A 23,879-nucleotide genomic window follows, 5' to 3' on the forward strand; every position below is an offset into this window, starting at 1 on the left:
CACCTAACTGCTGCCTGCGCTCAGCTTGGGGGTTGGGGGACAGCCTCCAGGGACAAACAGCTGCCATCAAGCCATATAGGCCGGGAGCGGGGTCGGGAAGCACGGTGCAGCCGCCGGGATGGGACACTGCCTTACCTGTGGTGTGCCACACCGGGACCCGGGGCAGGTAATGGGTGAGGTGAGGGGAGGGTGGGCCTGGGGGTTCCAGGGAGGTGCCAGGCAGAGATCAAGGCAGGGTGGGGTGGTGGGGAGCAGGAGGGCCCAGGGGCTGGGTCGGCCACTCTGCTGCCACTTAGAGGGTGAGTCAGGCTGGTCACTCAGACTCTGAACCCCTTTCTTCACCTGGGATGGTGATGGGGGCTAATGTAAGGGTCAGATTAGAGCTAAAGCACTTAGTGCACCTGCCAGAGAGTGGCTCTGGGATAGGCCTTAGGTGGGCCCTCTTCTTCCCCCCATACGGCAACAGGCTGGTAGGGGTGGCCACGGGCGCGGGGATTTGTGTGTCCCCAGGCGATACGGCCAGGCCCAGCTGGCAACCTGCAAGCAAACAAAAACCCCTGAGTGGTGGGTGCAGTCGGTGTGGGACCCTCCCTCACTGTCTCTGAGCTCCAGGCCAGCAGGGCTAGGGAAAAAATAATGGGGAAGGTGGGGATAGAAGTTGAAGAGAGGGAGGGTGTGGGCAAGAGGGCAGTACACATGGGCAGGCGACAACCCCTGGCAGGGGTCTGCAGGAGTCAGGTCCCCTAAGGAGCTTCAGGCCGCCAGAGCTCCTGAAGTCCAGGCCTGGCCTCAGAGGTCTCTCAACTTTTTAGAGCATCAGACCCCCTTCAGGCTACTGGAGACCGTGACACGGGACCCTGTCCAGGGTGATCTGTTCCCATTGGAGTTGGTGGGGGATGGGAAAGGGCTCTGGGGCTCCTGCAGCCTTTCAGGGAAGCCTGGGTTTTGTGAAATGTGGTTTTAAGTCAATGCAGGCCAGCCTTGAGAGTGCCACGGGGGAAGGGGGCGCTCACACTGTTCCATGGGGAGTCGGGGGCGGGGGGCGGGGAAGCTGCAGGCAGAGGGGTTTTGGGAGGGTGCAGCTCTCTTGGGCACGGGGCTCTGGTGGCTGGTCTGGGCACATGCCAGAGCCAGGGAGGATTGTGACCCACAAACACAGGCCCACGGGCTCCTGCTGGGGGCCGGGGCAGACGTGCGGGGGCCTTTGGCCCGGGCTAGGCTCAAGGCAGCAGCCCAGACTTTGTGCGGGAAACCCTGAACGAGAAGCCGCAGGGGTGGCGTGTGGGTGTGAGTCCTGCTGCTGCCAGCTGAGTCTCAGGCAGGTCCCTCAGCCCCTGTGCCCCTCTCCTCACCGCCCAGTTGCCTTGAGGATAATGGAGTAAGGCCAGCGCACACAGCACCTGGCACCCGCGGGCACTCGCAATCAGTAAGTGCCAGCTGCCCTGAGGAAGGCGGTGGTGATGGAGGCGCCATCTCCTGGGAGGAATGTTCCGGGCTTGCTGCTCTCCAGCCCTGCCCAGCCCTGCCCAGCTAGAGGGTGTAGCTGTGTTGACCTCAATAAAGAGGTAAACTGAGGCCAGCTCAAAGAGGTGAGGACAAGCAAACTGGAGCCAGCTACGAGCAAGTCTGTGGAGGGTTTGGGGCAGGTCGTATTTACAGGCAGGGACTGTAGAGGGGAGAGTTCAGTGAGGGTTTGTTAAAATCAGAAACAAAAGGAGACCAGCCTTAAAAACTTCTTGAGCAGACAGAATCAGTCTAGTCACACAAACAAAGCTCAATCTGGTCCACTTTGTGAGACCAACTCGACCTGGGTCATCTTCCATCCTGCCTCTGGCAAAACTTTCCAAGGTTGATAGGAGGCAACCTCTGATCAACCCTCCAATGCAAGAAAATTCCATCGCTATCAGTTTTCGGGAAATCAAGTCTCCTGGTCTTTAAGTTTTGTCTCCCTGAGGGCACATGCGTGAGACTCTCCATTTTACATCCTCTGGTTCTATTTTAGATTGAAAATCTTTCACAGCAGCCTTAGGATTGCGACCCAAGAGGGTGCTGACCAAGATGGGGTGCCCAGGCTTCTGCCTAAGGAGCCCCTGAAGTGTGGGGAGTGTCCTTGCCACTCCTCGAGGCCCTACACCCCCTCACAAGACTTGGGGCCCCTGCTTTGCTGCCGCTGCACTGGGGTTCCCAACACACAGGCTTCTGTGCCCTTGGCCCAATGCCTGGGCCGCTGTCCCCACTCTGCGCGGTGGCTCCTTCTTGACCTTGAGTCTCGGCTGAAGTGTCCTCTCCTCGGGAGGCCCTCCCTGACGCCTGGCATCCTCTGTTGGCCGGTTCTCTCATTTGTCCTCTGTCCCTCCACTGGACTGAGCTCTGTGAGGACCTCATCCCCCCATCTGGCTCCTGCTGCACCCCCAGCTCCACGCCCGGGGCCAGTCTGCTCTCTCCACCCACCCCAGGACAGGGCAGAAGCACCAGCGGCCCGACCCCGGTCCTCATATCCCCGCAAGGCCCTCTCACAGCCCCAGGGTGGCTTCCCTCCACCCTGGCCCAGCGCCCGCAGATCCCCGTGCCTGAAATTCCGCCGTAGTGCTCCTCGCTCTGGCTTGTCCCGAACACTCACTGAATGTCTGTCTGTCTGGGCCCCGGGCTGGGCGTGGGGAGCACGGGCCCCACCTGACTTGGAGAATTCACGATGTGGGAACGGAGGTTGGCGAGGCAGGGGACCAGCCCAGTTGCTGCTGAGGTTTGCTGTGACAGGGCAGAAGCAGGGGTTGGAAGAGACGGTTCGGCGGTGCCCGGTCACGTGGACGGGGGGTTAGGGTTAGGGTTAGGGCTCGGGCACCTTGGAGGGGCGCCGGATTTGGGAACGCCTGTTCTCAGCACCCACAGAGCCCTTTCTGTGGGGTGTTTGTATGTCTCTGCGTCTAGCCCCTCTCCTTGTCCCCAAAGCCACCCAAGAGTCCCTGCTTCCACCTCAGAGGCCTTGGTCTCCCTCCTCCTGTGACAAACGTTCACCGTGTGCCCCTCACCAGCTCTTGTTTCACACCCACTTCCTGTTCCAGGCACTTTAGATACGTGGACCGCTCACCACAGCCCTGTGACATGGACGCCATTATAGCCCCATTACACTGATGAGGAAGCCGAGGCCCAGGGAAATGGCGAAGTCCTGCCGTCTGGCTGCAGGGTCTGGACGCTGCCTCAGGTGGCCTGTGTGCAGATCCAGGCCTAGGCCCCTCCCCCAGGCTTGGGGCAGTGTGTGTCCCGGCCTCGCGCTGACCACCGGCACCTGCTTGTCCTCCACGGCTCTGCTTCTGCTCTTCTTCCTTCCCAGACTTTCCCCAGGTCCCGCCTCCAGCACCCACTCTCGGTCCCAGGATGTCTGGCCCCAGTCCCCCCCGGGCTGCATCCCTCCTCCCGCTCCCTCCCTCAGTCACCTAGTATTTAGCAGGTACCTCACCAACGGCTCACCACTGCCCCCTCACTTCAGCACCACGGCTGTCCTGTTGTGTGTCCCCGCCCCCGCAGCTCCTCCACCACTCCCACAGGGCGGGTGCAGTAGACCCGCCTCCCTGCCTCCGTCCTCCACAGTCCCTCTAATCCTGGGCGGTCCAATGCAGTAGCCACTAGCACACGTGGCTATTAAAACTAAAAATTAAATTAAATTATTAATTAATTCCTCAGTCTCCCCTGTCAATTTCAAGTGCTCAGTAGCCACACGTGGCTAGTGGATGGTGCATTGGACAGCCCAGGCCTAGACGTTTCCACCATTGCAGACTGTGCTGTTGGACAGCTCTGGAAGCAAACAGTTTGATCACCCTGAGGCACAGGCTGTTGGGGTTGCGCCACTCAGAGCCTTCAGTGGCCTGGGGCTCAGGCCAGTGTCACCTCCCCCTGCCCCCTTTAAAAGTGGAGGCTGTGTGGGTCTCAGACCCTGGAGAGCACTGGGTTTGCACAGGTGAGCAGAGGAATACTCTACAAGTTGCTTTACCCTCTGAGCCTCAGTTTCCTCATCTGTAAAATGGGGACAATAATTCCTACCTCCGAAGATGGTTGTGAGGGTCAAGTATAAGTAAAACCCCCAGCTGACAGCTGGCACAGATTTAAGCATGTGCTGGGTGGTGACCATCGAGTTAACATGAATAAGGCAAGGCGGAGGCAGCTTTCAAGGCAGGGGTCACAACAGCTGTGAACTTCGGTTCTGGACAGTGGGAGCCACTGCAGGCTTCTGAACACAAACACCCCACTGGCTGGTGCCGGAGGATGACTCATCTGTTTAGCCTCCAGTGCTGTCCAATAGGACATCCTGGGACGGTGGAAATGTTCTATATCTTCCCCACCCATGGGCTTTTGGGGACCAGAGGCTGATGTCCTGGCTGGGCCAGTGACCGGTAGGAAGAGGGGAGGAAGCCCCAGGGAGTCGAGGGCGGGTCCCAGCCTCGGAGACTAACTTTCCCAGGCACGTGCTAGCCACTCTGTGGGAAAGTCCTCAGGCAGCTGAAGGGGCTGGGATCAGGCGGAGTGGGGAGGGGTTTGGAAGAAGGAGAGAGAGGGCCAGGGTGCACAGGGGCTTGCTGTGGAGTAGCAGGGAGGGGGTGGGCTTCAGCATGGGCATGGGACTGAGCCTTCAGCCAGGCTCCCACCCTGGAGCCGAGCCAGCAGAGAGAGTGGGGCCCAGACCCTTGTGCCCAGGGAAGTGGCCTGGGTGCCCCGTCCGGCTAGTCTAAGAACTGGCTCCCAGTATGGCTCTGCCTCGCCTCTCTGGGCCTTGGTGTCCTTATCTGTGGATGGAAAGAGCAGCAGCTGCCCCCACCCCCAGCCCATGGTAAACAGGTTTTGCCAGGACATTCTGGTCACCTGGGCAGAGGGAGTCCTTGGCCGGGGCTGGCCCCTTGAGCCGATTCCCTCTCTCCGGGGAGTGCCAGGGGAGCAGAATTTCTGGGGACTGAAGGTCATGATACACCAGACCCTCCCTTGGCCAAGACATTCATGCTTAGCCTGGGAGAGGACTCCCAAATCTGCAGCCCCACTGGGCTCCAGGTCTACCTGTTGGCAGGTGCAGGATGCTTGGGGAGCCTCAGTTTCCATCTGCTTCATTCCCACAAGCCCTGGCTGGCTGAGCAAATAGCTTAGCCTCTTATTTATTTATTTATGGCTGCGTTGGGTCTTCGTTGCCGCACACAGGCTTTTCTCTAGTTGCGGCAAGCGGGGGCTACTCTTCGTTGTGGTGCATGGTCTTCTCATTGCGGTGGCTTCTCTTGTTGCGGAGCACAGGCTCTAGGTGCGTGGGATTCAGTAGTTGTGGCTCGCGGGCTCTAGAGCGCAGGCTCAGTAGTTGTGGCTCACAGGCTTAGTTGCTCCGCGGCATGCGGGATCTTCCCGGACCAGGGCTCAAACCCATGTCCCCTGCATTGGCAGGTGGATTCTCAAAAACTGCACCACCAGGGAAGCCCCAGCTTAGCCTCTTGAAGCCTCCATTTCCTCATCTGCAAAATGGAGACACACATATACCTTCCTTCAGGGTTGGTCCCATGAATGTGCCCCTGATTTCTCTCCAGCCCTTGCATCGGCAGTGCCTGGCTCCCGGCAGGTTCTTGGTGAATGTCCGCCAGCAGCCTGGATGATGTGCTGCCTGTAGAGTGATCCCAGGGTGTAGGCTTGTTTTTTGTGGAGCCTGCCTGATGGATATGAACCAAAGGAATGAATAAAACAAGGAGAGACGCAGGAATAAACACAGCGTCAGCTGTTTCTCCCGTCTTGCCAGAACTCTGGAATCTATCATATTCCGTAGTCACCTCCTCTGCCTTTCTTCTCCATGTGGGATTATGGAACCTCACGCTGGAAAGACCTTTATTTAGTTTCAGAGTCGGGTGGTGGTTGCCGTCTTCTGATCTCTGAGATGCTGATTGGTTCTGCTTAACCCCAAGGAAGAACCCAGAAGTGGTAGCGGAAGTTCCAGGGAGGCTGATTTAGGCCAATAGAAAGAATTTCTAGCAGCGCAAATGGCCTGGAATGGGCGATACTAAGAATTGGACAAGCAGAGGCCAGATGGGCACTTGGCAGGGATACTGGCCTAGGGTGAAGGTTTGGGCAATATTCTTTTTCCAGGGTCCTTCAAACCTCGGGAGAGGAGTCTGGACCCTCCATGGGGCTCGAGATTTCCCAGTTCTGGCCTTGGTTCTGGAAGCCAGATGGGTCACTGAGAGTGCCCTGCAGGGTGGTGGGTGCCCGTCAGTAGTAAGCAACCCCCCAGTTGGCCCAGTCCTTTAACAGAGCTGGCCAGGAGCAAGGCCTGGCACACGGAACTGGCAGAGCCCTTTGGTAACATGGGGCAGAACTGGGATGGGGTGGGAGTCAGCCTTCAGCTCAAAGTCAAGGTGCCCTTTGAAGCAGATGGGTGGTGGTGGGGGTCCATCTGAAGGTACTTTTGGGTTGGGGGTTGTAGATGGGCCAATTCCTGCCAGGAATGGAGACTGAGGGTGAGCTGTGCGACCTCTAAGATTCCCCCATGGATATTCCAAGAGCACCCTGAGCACCTACTAGGTGTCGGACCTGTTCACTGCTGGCCCCTTCTCCCAGTTGGAGGAGTTGAGTGCCCTGAGGCTCTCCCAGAGCTGAGGACACCAGGGATCACAGCTGTCACCAGGGTGTTGTAAGGCAGGTGGGGAAGGGGGCCAGAGGGTGGCAGACAGGGGAAGTGGCCATCAGGACAGAAGCTGCTGAACCACAGAGGAGGCTGGCAGGGGCCAGGGTGAGGCTGGCCAAGGGCATCCCAGGGCCGAGCTAGGACCCTGGTCAGCGCATGTGAGCTCAGGACCACGGAGAGCTCCACAGGAGACTCCTGTCACCCGGTGACAGCTGTCAGGGTGCGTCTGCACCCGGGAGGCTGCTGCCCACCTGGCTAGCCCCAAAGTCACAGCCTGTGGCCTCCAGGGAGCACCTGTCTTCTCTCTGGCCAGCAGCCCCCACTGGACTCAGCCTGAGCCCAGACCCCAAGGTTGTGACTGGGTCGTGGGGTGAGGCTCATCTGCTTCCGTCTCTCACCTCATAAGCTTATCAAGCAGAGCCCAAGGAAAGAGGTCACTAGGAGAAGGGAGAAGTGGGAAGAGGGAGGGAAGGAAGAAAATCTGCCCAGCTAGAACCTTCTGGGCATGGGCACGGCTGCAAGTCAGTACAGAAAGAGGAGGCCCAGGGTGGGCTGGTCCTGCCACTATCCTGGGTCTGGGTCAGCCTCCTGCATCCATGACTATCTCGCTACCAGGAAGCACCTGGCCCATCCCCCATCACCTTCACGCCGGAAACCCAGGCCCCTGGAGCTGGGTGCAACACACGGAGCGTGTGTATGTGTGTGTGGACTCTTCTAGGGAGGCTCCCAGAGAGCCTCACTGTTCTTCCCTCCTTTCCTTGGAGCCCCAGGACGCGGGTCACTCGTTTCCCAGCCCACCCCCCGTCAGGCTCAGGTTCTGTCCAGGCTCCACTTGGGCCCCCACTCTGCTCCTTGCTGCTCTTAAACAAGGCAGCACCCACCAGGGCCCAGGCCCTGCCAGGGGCTCAGCTCCGAGCCTTTGCACCAGCTGCGCCCCCCACGTGAAGTCCCTCTCTACTTACTCTTCTTCCAGGCGGGAGAATAACAGTAATGATAAGACGAGCCGAAGCTTATTGGGCTCTTACTATGTGCTAGGCGCTCTGCATGGATTATTATTCGACCCTCATTTTCTGGATGAGCCAAAGGAGGAAAGTTACTCACCTGCTCCAGGCCACACAGATAGGAAGTGGCAGAGCCGGGATTGGAGCTGGGCAGTCTGATTCTAGAGTCTGTGCGCGCGCAAGTGACAGTGAGCCCGTGGAGGCGGCTCTGGAGGCCGGGGCTCTGGAGGCCGGGCCCCCGTGCCTCGGGGGCTCGTGTCCAGCTGGGGAGACAGACATCCGAGGAGATGGGCTGAGCATGGCGAGCGCTGGGAAGGGGGCAGGGGTGGGGCTGTGGATTGGTCTCTCCGATTTGGTGTCTCATTTGAAGCGGGCAGGGCAGCGCTTAGAGAGAGGACCCTGCAGAGAGAGCTGCCTCCAGCCCCAGCTCTGCCATTGGCCATCTCCATGGAGGCCGTTGAGGGGTGGCCTCCGCCCCAGTCAAAAGCTGGTCCATCCTGCAGATCCTGGATCCACCGAATGTGACTCCTTGCTCACACTTCACATCCAGGTCATCGGCAATCCAGCAGAATCTAACCGCTTCCCGCAGCCCCGCCTCTCGCCCAGACACTGCAGTGGCCTCCTCGCCACTCTCCCTGCTCTGCCCTCGAGGCAACAGTCTGCTGTCAGCCAAGCAGCCCAAGCGAGCCTGTTCAGACTGGAGGTTCTGCTCAGAATCCTCCCGTGAAAGCCGCACTCCCGGCCGCGGCCCCAGGCCCCGTGCGATCTGGCCTGTCCACCTCCCTCCGCTCTGCCCTCCGTGTGGCTCCTCGCTCGTGCGCGGCAGACGCTCTCCTTCTGGGCGCCGGCTGTTCTGTTGCCCGGAACCCGCTGCCCTGCACCCTCGTCTTCTGGCCTCACTCTTCTCAGTGAGGCCCTCCCTGGCCACCTGATTACCACTGAACCTGCCCCCCCCATCCTTTACCCTGTTGTATTTTTCCCCAGAGCACGACTCTTGGTAACGTACCATGTGATTTGCCGCAGTCCCTTGCCCGGCTCACCCCCGTGCCCGCTCCACGGGATGGGGGTTCTTGTCATCTGCGTCCCCTGTGCTCCCAGGGCCAGCGCAGTGCCTGGCACCCAGTGGGCTCTCAGTAAGTAGTCGCTGAGTGAATGGAGGAGACGGGTTGGGTGACACCCCACGGGGGGTCGTGTGGGTCAAATGCAATGGTGGCTGTTCCATCCACTGGGTTGTCTTCACTGGTCACTGGTGGACTGTCCGTGGGACCCTTATCACCCCACTTGGGTTGATCTTGGCAGATGGAAGGGATCCAGGACAGCTTTACCACTGGATGAAATCCCATTATTGACCCCACAGAATCGAGTCTGACCCTTGCTAATTGTGTGTCACTGAACAAGTTATACCATCTCTCTGGCCTCGGTCTCCTCATCTGTATAATGGAGAGGACAAGGGTACCTGCTGCGTGTTGGGGGGATTCAGTGAGGACATGCATGTAATGTGCTCAGGACAGTAGCTGGCCTGTAAGGGTCAGCGATCATCAGCTTTATCGTTACACCTGATGGTTCTGGATGAAGCTTTATAATGGAGGTAGAAATGCTGGAGCTGGGGCCAAATTTGGTTCCATGGCTTTAGCCCACAGCCAGGCCGGCTTCTCCAGGGAGGGCTATGGTCTCAGCTGTCAGGAGGAAGAGGCTGGCTCAGGAACAGAACCTATGTTCAGGTCCTGTTCAGTCACCTTCTTAAGGTTCTTTGTGGAAAGTCTCATCGTCTTTCTGAGTCTCAATTTCCCCACCTGTAAAAATGGGGCAATTACAGTCCTCAGTCTCCCAGGGTTGGTGAGACTTACATGAGACCCCGGGTGCCAATGCTTATTTATTTATTTGGTATCTTATTAATATGCCATTCAGTCTAAAAAATGTATCTGAAACACTTATCAAAATACTTGAAGATAAGATAAAAAGGGATCGGGCCAAGAAAAATAAGTTTAAAAAACACAGGCAGCTGTGTGTGAAGGTGTCCTGGAAAACTTGGCCTGTGAGGCACTGACTTGCTCTGGGCCAACCACCGTGTCTGTGAGCCTCCTAGCAGCCCGAGCGATGAGGGAGACACACTCGGTTCCATGATTCTTGGCAGCAAGCCAGGTTGGGCCTTATCAAACGGCCTCACCCTGAAGACCCCACTGATTAAGAGGGGGATCCCAGGCACTGGTGAGTCTGTCCTCTGAAGCGCACAGCTGGCCAGGTGTAACTAGATCCTGAAAGCCAACCTGACCAGGGAGCCAAGGGGCAGCTGGGTCAGTGTGACCTCAGCAGGGCCGTAGGGGCCCCTTTGCTCTAAGCAGGGCGTTCTTGCCTCCCTGAGTTTCACTTACCTTCCTAGGGCCTTTGTTCACTGCTGCCAGGGAATTTAGTCTGAGTGGCAGCCCCGGCCTTGCCCTTCACAGCTCACGGCCAGTCCAGCAAGGGCTGGGATGGGATGCCCCACAGAGACATGCCCCAAGTGGGGAAAATAATCTGCCAGAAAAATCAGGGCTGCCTTGCCAGGTCCTAAAAGCCCTCGGGTGGGTCACTCTGGAGGCTTCTGCAGTGTCGCCTTGTGCTTAGTCCCTACCCCAGCAAGAGCTCCTATCCGCCCGCCTCCATTGGGCCTCAGCCCTTTGCCCCTCCACTCGCCCTGCTGGCCTGGCCTGCCTGGTCTCACTTTGCCAGAGCAGGGCTGGAACCCATGGTGGGGAGAGGAACCTGGAAGACCCACTTCAAAATGTTGCCAAGGAGCAGCCCTCCCTCCTGCCTCCCAGTGGAGACCTGTCCCCCCTCTGCCCTGGGGCAGCTGACATTTAGCAGAGGTCAGGCCCTCACCCCTGACTGTCCTGCCTCCTATAGTCAGCTGTGCCGGCCCCCCAATGGCAGGCTCCAGGGGGTCAGCATTTAAACTGGAGGAGGGGGGACATCTGGGTCCTGAGAGCACAAGTACCGCCCTGGCCAGCGGGATCGGCGACTCGACTGCTCCTCACTAGCGTGCTCAGGACTCCTCACCAAGGTGAGGCCGGGGAGGGCGGGCCTCCTCCACAGAATGAAAGGGTTGGTGGAGATGGTCCTTAAAGTTTTGTTCTGGGTCCAGCATTTCATGATTTTGCGCCTTATGACCATGTAGCTTAGAGAAAATTTATGTTGGAGTCTTCCAGCCTCGAGCTTTGAAAGAAGCGAAAGTTTATTGAGCACCTGCTGCACAGCAGGAACTCTGTGCCCATTTCACAGATGTAGAAACTGAGGTTCAGAATGGTGAGGAGCCTTGCTTAAGTTAGGATATGAAGGGGAGGGTATGGCAGGAAGGCACCCAAATGACCCAGAGGAAGAACCAGAGATGTAAGGGGAAGCCACAGAAAGGAACATTTTAAGGGAAAGGACAGCGTCCCCTACACAGGGATCTATGGAAGGGGACATGAAAACACCAGGTGCCAGAGGCCGGTTTCTGTCCCAGCCCCTCCTGTGACTCTGTAGGTCATCCCAACCAAGTATGATAATAATTATAAAAAACTGAGAACAGAGAAATTGCATATAAGACTGGTGATACACCTCAAACACATGAACTGTTTATGGCTGGATAGCAATCTACTGCCTGGCATGGGGTAATGAAGGGGAACTTTTACTTGATTTTGTTCTTTAAATATGTTAGAATTAAAAGTGTTCCCTTGAGACCTGGGAATTTTTTCAGTGAAAAAGGTTTGTCAATATAGACACAAAAAAGATAGCTAAAGAGACAGAGAGATGGACAGATAGAACGAGAAAGCACCCTGGACGGTGCAGGGAAGGGGCCCCACCTCCGCAGCCTGCGACACACCCTCCCCCTCCCTTGGGGCCTGGAAGCCCCCTGGGGCAGGTTCTGCATTGCAGGGTTGCGCTCTTCCCAGGATGCATTTTGTTCCTGGAGCAAAGCCTAGCAATGCAGCTGGTACAGTCAGGGTGGGGCGGGCCAGGTGCTGGAGCAGGTTGCCAGGGGGATGTGTGGTGACCTGGTGGTCTTGGAGGGGACAGGTTGTGGGAGTGGAGGGGTCCTGAGCCTGGTGGGGTTTCCTTGATGCTGGGGCTTCCAGGGGTCCTTGGTGCAGTGAGTTGGACTCACAGGCTTGACTTCTAGAGGAGTCGCCTGGAGGTGACTTCCTGCAGGGTCACCGGGCGCTGGTCAGGACATGCACAAACACGGTGGCAACAAAGCCCTCCCCGTTCCCTCCCTTAGGAGAAGAGCCTCAGGCTCCCCTTGCCCGGGTCTGCAGACCCCTGACCCATCTGCTGTCTCCCTGTTTCCTGCAGGATGAAGATGAGACGCTACAAGCTCTTTCTCATGTTCTGTATGGCCGGCCTGTGCCTCATCTCCTTCCTGCACTTCTTTAAGACCCTGTCCTATGTCACCTTCCCCCGAGAACTGGCCTCCCTCAGCCCTAACCTGGTGTCCAGCTTCTTCTGGAACAATGCCCCGGTCACGCCCCAGGCCAGCCCCGAGCCAGGCAGCCCCGACCTGCTGCGTAACCCGCTCTATTCCCACTCGCCCCTGCTCCAGCCGCTGTCGCCAAGCAAGGCCACGGAGGAAATCCACCGGATGGACTTTGTGCTGCCCGAGGACACCACCGAGTACTTCCTCCGCACCAAAGCCGGGGGCGTCTGCTTCAAGCCAGGTACCAAGATGCTGGAGAAGCCGCCATCAGGGCGGCCAGAGGAGAAGGCAGAGGCGGGCGAAGGCGCGTCGGCGCGGGGCCCAGGCCGGCAGCTGCTGAGCACCCGGGAGCGGCCGGGGGGGCGCGGCGCGCGACGCAAGTGGGTGGAGTGCGTGTGCCTCCCGGGCTGGCACGGGCCGAGCTGCGGCGTGCCCACCGTGGTGCAGTACTCCAACCTGCCCACCAAGGAGCGCCTGGTGCCCCGGGAGGTGCCGCGGCGGGTCATCAACGCCATCAACATCAACCATGAGTTCGACCTGCTGGACGTGCGCTTCCACGAGCTGGGCGACGTGGTGGACGCCTTCGTGGTGTGCGAGTCCAACTTCACGGCCTACGGGGAGCCGCGGCCGCTCAAGTTCCGCGAGATGCTGACCAACGGCACCTTCGAGTACATCCGGCACAAGGTGCTCTACGTCTTCCTGGACCACTTCCCGCTGGGCGGGCGGCAGGACGGCTGGATCGCCGACGACTACCTGCGCACCTTCCTGACGCAGGACGGCGTGTCGCGGCTGCGCAACCTGCGGCCCGACGACGTCTTCATCATCGACGACGCCGACGAGATCCCCGCTCGCGACGGCGTGCTCTTCCTCAAGCTCTACGACGGCTGGACGGAGCCCTTCGCCTTCCACATGCGCAAGTCACTGTACGGCTTCTTCTGGAAGCAGCCGGGCACCCTGGAGGTGGTGTCGGGCTGCACGGTGGGCATGCTGCAGACGGTATACGGGCTGGACGGCATCCGCCTGCGCCGCCGCCAGTACTACACCATGCCCAACTTCCGCCAGTACGAGAACCACACGGGCCACATCCTGGTGCAGTGGTCGCTGGGCAGCCCCCTGCACTTCGCCGGCTGGCACTGCTCCTGGTGCTTCACGCCCGAGGGCATCTACTTCAAGCTGGTGTCCGCCCAGAACGGCGACTTCCCCCGCTGGGGTGACTACGAGGATAAGCGGGACCTCAATTACATCCGGAGCTTGATCCGCACGGGGGGCTGGTTCGACGGCACGCAGCAGGAGTACCCGCCGGCCGACCCCGGCGAACACATGTATGCCCCTAAGTACCTGCTCAAGAACTACGACCAGTTCCGCTACCTGCTGGACAACCCCTACCAGGAGCCCAAGAGCACAGCAGACGGTGGGCGGTGGAGCAAGGGTCCGGAGGGAAGGCCACCCGCCAGGAGCAAATTGGACGTGGCTGAAGGCTAAGGCTGCATGATCTTATAGGGCCAGTGGCCGGGGTAGGGGGGTTGGGCAGCTGCCCCCCTGTTACCTTCATGTCTCCTTCCGCCGTCTGGGTGGCTCTTAAGAGAACCAGGAGTGGATAGGTGGGGGAGTCTTTCCTACTCAAGCCCTTGTGAATCCAGGGTCAGGCCTGTGAGCTCAGAAAACATCCTTCCTCGTCAGGAGAGGAGAGCAGGCCCTTTCACCCCTCCAAGAGTGCTGCAGCCAGGAGGTGCCAACGGAGAGTGCACGGTGGTTACTGGGGAGCAGGGGAGGGTGGGGAAGGGAGCCTGCAGGAACTCCCTAGGGCAGCCAAGTGGGAGCTACGGTCCCCTCTGGGGAGAAGCCCACCATTCGGCCTCCTGGGGCTTTGGACCTGCAGTGGGAAAGGGGGATGCCGGGAGATTCCAGGGCTCTGTAAATAGATGCATTTGGGCCCAGGAGGAAGAAGGGACACCAAGGTGGGAGGGGATGAAAAGTGGCAGCTGGAAGGAAGCCCCGATGGATGCTTTGTAGTGTCCTCAGGAGTGCTGGGCCAGAGCGAGCAGGGACCTCCACCCGCCTGCCCCACAGGACACACTGCGCAGATGGCCCTGTGCCCCCAGCCCCTCCGGACCTGACACAGGTGTGGGGCCTGGGGAAGCCTGGGAAGTCTTCCTTTTGGTTCCAAACCTGGCCTTGACATTCCTTCTTACTTTTGATATCGCTGTCTTGTGGGCTGCCCACCCAGTGCTTGCAAGACCAGGAGTCCAGTTCTCAGGGTGGGACGGGACCGTTAGGCAGCCTAGTAAGTCAGACCTGGGGGAGGGGCCTCCTCCTCCCCATCACCCCTTCCCACTGGATCCCACGGCCCCAGCTCTCCACCGTCTCAGGTGGAGTCACCCATGTGCCCCTCCTTGGGGCTGGCTAGGGGCCAGGAAGGGGCCATGAGGCTGCCCTGGGCCCAAGAGGGACATTAAGGCCAGCTGTGTGTCATCTCATTCCTTAGTTGCCTCGTGGGGGAGGGGATGTATTTGTTAGAGTAGATTCTAAGCTGCTATAATTAAGAGACCCCCAAATACAGTGGTTTAAGCAGACAGAAGCTGGTTTCTAACTTAACTCTCTAGAGGGAGGTTGTCTGGATCTGGTAGGGCAGCTCTGCTTTCCTTCCTCACACTTTCCAATTCTGGGTAGAGTGGTTGCTCGAGCTCCCACCATCACATGTGCATCCATGTCTGAGGGAAGCAGAAAAAGGCATGGAAGTGCACACCCTTCCTGTTAAGAACATGAGCCAGAGATGGCACAGTCACTTCCGATGGCGTCTCACTGGCCAGGACTTAGTCACATGGCCACAAGTAGCTGCAAGGGAAGCGGGAAAAGTAGTTTTCAGCTGGGCTGCCCTGTTCATTTATTAAAGGAAGGAGGAGGAGAGGATGGATATGGGCACAAGGAGCATCTCTGGCACAGGGAGAGGAGGGGAGAGGGTAGAAATGACTGCTGCAGCTGTAGATCCTGCTCGCATGTTCAGGGCTCCTGAAACCTGCCCCTGCCCCCCTCACTGCCAGCCCAGGGCCGGGGTGCAGTGAGAGCCTGCCGCTGTGGGCTGGGAGAGACGCCCCCTCCCCGAGGCCCCCTCAGATGTTTACCCAGTGATGCCGGGTCGCAGAGCCTGCCTGTGGAACCGTACGTGTTTGTGTGTGTGTGTGTGTGTGTATTTATGGGCATGGGTGCATGCTTGCTGTATACTTGTACGTGACTGTGTCGGTGTGTCCCTGTACATATATGCTTGTGTGTGGATGTGGAAGCAGGGCCCGGGCCACCCTTTCCGAGACCTGGAGCCTGTGGCCACACCTCCTGCAACTTCCCAAAATGACTGAGGCAGAAAGCAAGCTGGGGAGTCCGGAAAGCCAGGCTAAAGGGGATGTTGGGTCTGTCTGTCTGTCTGTCTTTCAGTCCAAGGAATGAGAATCCTCCCGACCAGAGTTCTGTAGGGCTGAGAGCCCACCACGACCCCCCGGCCCCTTCCCTCCACCCCAGCCCCTCCAGCCTCCAGCCGGGACTTTCTTGGGGTGTCTTATTGGGGGTTTCCTGATGCGCCGGGAGAGGAGGGCGTCTCCTTTGCCACAGCTCTGCCTGGGGAGGCGCCCAGCGTGGGTGTGGCTCGGGGAGCTGGCCGCGGAGCAGCCTCAGGCGAGCGGGCGTGAAGCAGGTGTGGGGGTCTCTGTTGCCCCCACTGTCCCTCCCGTCGAGGGGGTGTCCCAAGGGAACCCTTCCCTTGGAGGTAGAGCAGCCCCCTTCTCTCTGGCCCCTCTTGGGGCTAAGGGGCTCAAGAGGTCAGGGTGTCCCTGTGGCTCTGGGTCACCCAGGCGAGGGTGACCTGGCCTCACCTCCCAGCCACCTCTGCTCCCCGCCGGGCGGGCGGTCCCTGGGGGCTTCTGACTCGTGCCTGAGCCCCAGCCCAGGGCCCCCCTCCTTGACAGCTTCCTCACCCCACGCCCCTGGCACCCTCTGCTGCTGCAGGGATGCCTCCTCCAGGCTGTCAGGGGTCCCTGGCCTCCAGTTCACCAGCTCAGGGGCAGGGGACGGCAGAGGGGAAGAGCTCAGACCTGCCAGGCCCCACCTTCCCTCTCAGACCCAGGAGGGCCAGGCGCGTTCATGGTCACCGCCAAGTGGAGGCCTGGCCATGGAGTGGAGCGCACGGCTGCCAGCGGGCTGTGGGGGCCAAGGCATGGGGTTGAAGAGTTTCACTTATAGGCACGTCAGACACTGGGAATTTCGGGGGCAGGGGAGCCCTGGGCCACTCCCCCAGTATGAAGGGAAACCAAGCTGTGAACGTGAGCACCCTGCACTGCTGGCCCTGGCGCCGCAGCCAGCTTTCTTCCTCTGGGAACCACCCGCCCTGTGGCCTCCAGACCCAAGGAGGCCCAGCACACCTCGGATCATGTTGGTTCCCATGGGCAGGCGTGGAAGAGCTTTGGGGACAAAGGTGACAGGGTGGGGAGACGGGACTTGCCCAAGCAACGGGCAGAGTCCTGGGAAATGTGTAATTTAAGGACACCAGTAATAATAATAGTATTATTTTTTTTGTAAGGGAAAATCAATATGTACATTCTGAAATCATTTTCTCTGTAAATGGTTGGATTTCATTTCACCCTTAAAGGGATGCTTAAAGGAGAAGATAATATTAATAATAAAAACAGCTACAAAGTCTGAAGTGTGTGCTTGAGTGGCCAGTTTGGGGGTGCTCTGGGGCAGGGAGGGGTGCGGGTGGGTAGCTCTGGTCTTGCTGGGTCGGTGGGGTGTGAGCCTGCCTGAGGACTGGACAGCGGTGAGGGAGGGGGCCGTTCTGAGCATCTTCATTTAGAGATGCAGTTACCACCTCCCCTTGCCCCGACCAAGGGAGCATCTGTCCCTCCCACTGGTGGAAATGGGCCTGGAAAGGGAGGGCGCTGACAGTCCTTCCCAGAAGGACCTGGCCTGGCAATACCCACCCTCCTGAGGTGGGTGGGGACCCCTTTGGGGATCTAGATGAAGACTTTGGTGCCTCTAGTGAGAGTGGAGCGATTCTCCTGCAATTGTGCTCTCAGTGGTCTTCCTCCCTATGCCTGTCAGGGGTCCTAAGGCCACACAGCCACTTGGTGGCAGACCAGGGCCAGATCTGAATTCCCAGGACTAGTCCTGTCACCAACCCTCCAGGGCAGGTAAGGGCGTCAGCCTCCAGGATGGGTCATCTCCCCTATGGAGCTAATCTGGACTTGTGCTGTGATGGTGTCTGAGAGTGAATCATCACCATCAACATTTATAGACATTATTTATTAAATGCCTATTTCGTGCCAAACTCTGGGCTAAGAGTGTTCCCTCCCCATCATTCCCATTTTACAGATGTGGAAAGTGAGGCTTGGACACATTAAATAGGCAGTGAATGGCAGACAGAGTTTGCCTAAACCCAGAAGCTGAGCTCTTAACTGCCAAACTGCACTGCCTCTATCAGCATCCACTCGGGGAGGAGGAGGAAGGGGGAGAAGAGGCGAGGAAGCGGATGAGGAGGAGAGGATGGTGGCAATGCCTGTGTCAATGTTCAGACATCATCCAGGCTCCTAACTGAGCCAGGCACAGTGCTGGGTCACCGGACACTGCGAGCGAGGACAGTCCCTGTTCTCAGAAGGACCACAGTCAGTGGGGGAACACAGACAGGTAAGCACGACCTCAGGACGGTGAGGTGAGGCTGGCGCAGAGTCCTCAGAGCCCAGGAACCGGCATGGTGCTCTGTCCATGAGCATCAGGTACAACACTCCCCGTCAGCTGGCTGTCCAGGAGGGTGTGGGGTGCTGACGGGCTCCATGACCTTGGGAAGGACGCATGTTCCCTTCCAGACTCTTCTCTCTGTAAAAATGGCCCATAGAAAGCTTTACTGCACATAGAGGGTAAAATGAAATAAAGGGAAATGCATGACAACCCGTTAAGCTCCATCAGGATGGAGGAGACAAGAGCAAAAGTGATGACTAGAGTCAACACCAGTCATTAACCACCGCCCTGCCCAGTTTGCTTTGCAAGTTGGAGCTTCAGCTGTGTGCAGATAAAACCCCCAAATCCCGAAGGCCCTTCATCCTGGAGCCCATTGGAAGTCCCCACCCATGTGCCCCAAATCATGAAACATCCACAAATCTCTGGTTAAAGCTCAAAGGAGTGAAAGGCCCGGCCCAGGGCCAGCCTTCTGGCCAGCATCCTTGGCCCCTCACCTGCTGTTCTAGTGAATTTCCAGAGACTCCGTTATTGCAGGAAACTAACTCTTTCAAATTCATATAGTCTTTTAATAGTTTTTTTTTTCCTTACTCTATTGCTTATTTATTGCTGTAACACAAACCACCATGAAATTTAGTAGATAAAACAACAATGTATCTGCTCACAGTTCTACCATCAGGCTGGGTTCAGCTGAACAGTTCTTCTGCCCAGCAGCGGGCGGGCAGCTGCTACAGGGACGCACCCACCTGCTCAGACCTGACCTACATTGTTGGTGACAAAGGAAGGGATAACGCACAAAAGAATGAGCCTGTCGGCCAGTCAGCCATCACACACACAGACAGGACTCCCCCAACCTCACAGACCCACTGAGAAGATGCTCTGAGAAGGACCCCACATCACCCATGAGGTCTACTGCCAAAAAAGGCATTGCCTGACGATGATCCCAAGGAAGCATCACACAAACCCACATTAAGGAACAATCTACAAAAAAACCGGCCCTTCATGTATATACCCCCCTTATTGCCTGCAACCCTGTCCTGCAGTATTTGCGAGAAAAGCCCAACCCTGTATTAGTATCACAGACAATCTTTTTATATATATATATATATATATATATATAAAAATAAATTTATTTGTTTATTTATTTATTTTTGGCTGCACGCAGGCTTTCTCTAGTTGCGGCGAGTGGGGGCTACTCTTTGTTGTGGTGCGCGGGCTTCTCATTGCGGTGGCTTCTCTTGTTGTGGAGCACGGGCTCTTGGCGCGTGGGCTTCAGTAGTTGTGGCACACGGGCTCAGTAGTTGTGGCTCGTGGGCTCTAGAGCGCAGGCTCAGCAGTTCACAGACCATCTTTGAAGCACCTATCCTAGACTACTGAAAGGTTCCAGAGACAAAACATCAACAGTGACACAGATCATTACCAGTGTGGCCTCGACATGTGGCCTGGTTGTCCCCATCATCCCAACTGGTCAAGGCCAGAGAACTTCCCAGTCAAGTCCAATCTAAAGATCAATCCAGTCTCATGAGCTGAACTGCTTTAGCCACTAAGCTGTGGGGTGATTTGTTGCACAGCTAGTTGTGGCCCTACATAACTGATACAGTTTGCTTTCAGTTAATGACAGAAAAGCCGACCCAAACTAGAAAAGCAGAGAAGGAATTTATTGGCTTGCTGGGGATAAAGTTCAGTAATGGCAAAGGCTTTGGATCCAGCTTGAGGCAGAGCTCAGTGTCACATTGTCATCCAGCTCTCTCTGTGGCTCAGCTCAGTTCCACATCCCAACCTGTGCTGTCCTTATTCTTAGATGGGTTTACCCCTCATGCCTGCAAGATGGCTGTAGCAGCTCCAGGTCTCACACCATCTCATCTTGTGTACTCAGCACAGAAGAAGTAGAGCTCCTCCCTCTAAAAGTCCTGTGCCTGGATCTCACTGACTTGTATGTGGTCATGTGATCATGCCTTGAGCCCTGAGGCTGTAGGGGGGTTGGAATATACTGATCGCCTTATTGAAAAGGAGGGGGGATGGTCCCCCCAAAGTGGGGGCAAAGATGTCACCATTGGTACAACCTCAACTGCCTCCATCAGGCCTTTTACCAGCCCTTTGTAAACTCCCTCTCCTGGATCATCTGTGAAATGAGGCTCTTCATAGGACAGACTTCCGGAGTGGTTGTGAAGGTGCTCAGAGCTTGGGACAAAGCCCGGAGCACTGTGAGAGTGTCGTAAGTGTGAGCTATCCTCATCATGACTATGTTCTCCTGCTCCATTTCCTCACCTGGTGCATCTGACACACGGATCACACAGCCTGTCTCAGCACCCCTTCCCTTAGCCTCTGTGATTTCCTCTTCCTCCTCCCTGACATTCCTCCTTGGTTGCCTTTCTGGGCTCCTTTTACGCCATGCACCCCTTCAACAAGGGGGCTCCCCATGGCTTAGTCCTGGGCCCACTGCTCTACTTACAGTATATGACTCTAGTCAAGGTGGCGTCGGCTCACTCTCTCCAGGGAGTCCTCTCTCCTGAGCATCTGGTCCATGGATCCCATTGTTAGATGAGTCCCCAAGGTGTCAAGGTCACCTCAAACACCAAGGAGCCACATGGAACTCAGCTTCCCCACAGGCTCTTCCCCCTGTTCTGTACTTTCCATCCCATTGATGACCCTTCATCTTCCCAATCACAACAGCTGGAAATCTGAGAGCCATTCTTGAATTCTCCCTAATAGTAGCTACCATTTATTGAGTACCTGCTGTATACCGGGGACTGTGTTATGATCTAACCATCCAGGGTCCAAATCCCAGATTCCCACTTGCCAATCACATGACCCTAGATGTGTCCATCTCAGCATTTGTAAAGTAAAGATGACTGGGCTTCCCTGGTGGCGCAGTGGTTAAGAATCCGTCTGCCAATGCAGGGGACAAGGGTTCGAACCCTGGTCCGGGAAGATTCCACATGCCATGAAGCAACTAAGCCCATGCGCCACAACTACTGAGCCTGCGCTCTAGAGCCCGCGAGCCACAGCCACTGAAGCCCGCGTGCCTAGAGCCCATGCTCTGCAACAAGAGAAGCCACCGCAATGAGAAGCCCGCGCACCGCAACGAAGAGTAGCCTCTGCTCGCCGCAACTAGAGAAAGCCGCGCACAGCAACAAAAGACCCAACGCAGCCATAAATAAATAAATAAATAAATAAATAAATAAATAAATTTATTTATTAAAAAAAAAAAAGGAGAGATGACGACTCAAAGCGTTGGTTGTCATGGGTATTAAATGATGCCTGTGAAGCAGCTGGCACAGAACTGGGCACCCAGTAGGCACTCAGGCAGTGCTACCTGCTGTGGACATCTGCACCTGCTCTTTCTCACATCTCTTCCTCCCAGAATTTTGTTTTTTTGAATTTTTGAATTTAATTTAATTTATTTTTTTATATAGCATGTTCTTATTAGTCATCAATTTTATACACATCAGTGTATACATGTCAATCCCAATCGCCCAATTCACCACACCACCATCCCCACCCCCCATCCCCCCCCGCGGCTTTCCCCCTTTGGTGTCCATACGTTTGTTCTCTACATCTGTGTCTCAACTTCTGCCCTGCAAACCGGTTCATCTGTACCATTTTTCTAGATTCCACATACATGCATAATATACGATATTTGTTTTTCTCTTTCTGACTTACTTCACTCTGTATGACAGTCTCTAGATCTATCCACGTCTCAACAAATGACCCAATTCCATTCCTTTTTATGGCTGAGTAATATTCCATTGTATATATGTACCACCTCTTCTTTATCCATTCGTCTGTCATTGGGCATTTAGGTTGATTCCATGACCTGGCTATTGTAAATAGAGCTGCAATGAACATTCGGGTGCATGTGTCTTTTTGAATTATGGTTTTCTCTGGGTATATGCCCAGTAGTGGGATTGCTGGATCATATGGTAATTCTATTTTTAGTTTTTTAAGGAACCTCCATACTGTTCTCCATAGTGGCTGTATCAATTAACATTCCCACCAACAGTGCAAGAGGGTTCGCTTTTCTCCACACCCTCTCCAGCATTTGTTGTTTGTAGATTTTCTGATGATGCTCATTCTAACTGGTGTGAGGTGATACCTCATTGTAGTTTTGATTTGCATTTCTCTAATAATTAGTGATGTTGAGCAGCTTTTCATGTGCTTCTTGGCCATCTGTAGGTCCTCTTTGGAGAAATGTCTATTTAGGTCTTCTGCCCATTTTTGGATTGGGTTGTTTGTTTCTTTAATATTGAGCTGCATGAGCTGTTTATATATTTTGGAGATTAATCCTTTGTCCATTGATTCATTTGCAAATATTTTCTCCCATTCTGAAGGTTGTCTTTTCGTCTTGTTTATGGTCTCCTTTGCTGTGCAAAAGCTTTTAAGTTTCATTAGGTCCCACTTGTTTATTTTTGCTTTTATTTCCATTACTCTAGGAGGTGGATCAAAAAAGATCTTGCTGTGATTTATGTCAAAGAGTGCTCTGCCTATGTTTTTCTCTAAGAGTTTTATAGTGTCCGGTCTTACATTTAGTTCTCTAATCTATTTTGAGTTTATTTTTGTGTATGGTGTTAGGGAGTGTTCTAATTTCATTCTTTTACATGTAGCTGTCCAGTTTTCCCAGCACCACTTATTGAAGAGACTGTCTTTTCTCCATTGTATATCCTTGCCTCCTTTGTCATAGATTAGTTGACCATAGGTGCGTCGGTTTATCTCTGGGCTATCTTGTTCCATTGATCTACATTTCTGTTTTTGTGCCAGTACCATATTGTCCTGATTACTGTAGCTTTGTAGTATAGTCTGAAGTCAGGGAGTCTGATTCCTCCAGCTCCGTTGTTTTCCCTCAAGACTGCTTTGGCTATTCGGGGTCTTTTGTGTCTCCATACAAATTTTAAGATTTTTTGTTCTAGTTCCGTAAAAAATGCCATTGGTAATTTGATAGGGATTGCATTGAATCTGTAGATTGCTTTGGGTAGTATAGTCATTTTCACAATATTGATTCTTCCAATCCAAGAACATGGTATATCTCTCCATATGTTGGTATCATCTTTGATTTCTTTCATCAGTGTCTTACAGTTTTCTGCATACAGGTCTTTTGTCTCCCTAGGTAGGTTTATTCCTAGGTATTTTATTCTTTTTGTTGCAATGGTAAATGGGAGTGTTTCCTTAATTTCTCTTTCAGATTTTTCGTCATTAGTGTATAGGAATGCAAGAGATTTCTGTGCATTAATTTTGTATCCTGCAACTTTACCAAATTCATTGATTAGCTCTAGTAGTTTTCTGGTGGCAGCTTTAGGATTCTCTATGTATAGTATCATGTCATCTGCAGACAGTGACAGTTTTACTTCTTCTTTTCCAATTTGTATTCCTTTTATTTCTTTTTCTTCTCTGATTGCCATGGCTAGGACTTCCAAAACTATGTTGAATAATAGTGGTGAGAGTGAAGATAGTGGTGAAGATAGAATCTTCACTATCATTATTCTGAATTCTTTTTCTGGAAGGTTGCCTATCTCCACTTCATTTAGTTGTTTTTCTGGGGTTTTATCTTGTTCCTTCATCTGGTACATAGCCCTCTGCCTTTTCATCTTGTCTGTCTTTCTGCGAATGTGGTTTTTTTCCCACAGGCTGCAGGATTGTAGTTCTTCTTGCTTCTGCTGTCTGCCCTCTGGTGGATGAGGCTATCTAAGAGGCTTGTGCAAGTTTCCTGATCTTCCTCCCAGAATTTAACCATGCATTTTGGCAAGGTTGACACACACACACATGTGCACATACACATGCCCACACATGCACACACCAGCTCCTGAAGTAGCCCTGCATGGCTAAGCCAATTAGTGACATCTGCTGCCAGGTCAGGGCGATTGCTTCAGGGATGGACAAGTGGACCAATTCAGGCTAGTTATACAGAAGAAATCGCGGGAAGCTCCTAGAAAAGAAGTTCTTCTCTCTTCTTCAAGAGTAATAGAAAAGGAACTACTACCCTTCCACTACCAGAAAAAATACAGGGGTGTGTGTAGAGCATATAGCTTATAGCACTGGCTGCTGTGTGGAGCCTCCGCTAAAACCCACAGCTAGGACTTCTCAGCTATGT

The 23,879-nt window shown here is 55.2% G+C and overlaps 1 protein-coding gene across 1 annotated transcript in view; it reads left to right on the forward strand.

Annotated features, from left to right (window-relative positions):
- Positions 1-16,762, forward strand: part of MGAT3 (beta-1,4-mannosyl-glycoprotein 4-beta-N-acetylglucosaminyltransferase) — a 30,376-nt gene extending 13,614 nt beyond the window's left edge. Inside the window, exon 2 of the mRNA XM_082352757.1 lies at positions 11,956-16,762. Coding sequence (XP_082208883.1) covers positions 11,957-13,558 — 1,602 coding nt within the window. The 5' untranslated portion in view covers position 11,956 and the 3' untranslated portion in view covers positions 13,559-16,762. The remainder of the gene's footprint in view (positions 1-11,955) is intronic.
- Positions 16,763-23,879: the final 7,117 nt, after the last annotated feature.

Source organism: Balaenoptera borealis, assembly GCF_965194805.1.
Source record: "Balaenoptera borealis genome assembly, chromosome: 13".
In the NCBI taxonomy this organism is placed as follows: Eukaryota; Metazoa; Chordata; class Mammalia; order Artiodactyla; family Balaenopteridae; genus Balaenoptera; species Balaenoptera borealis.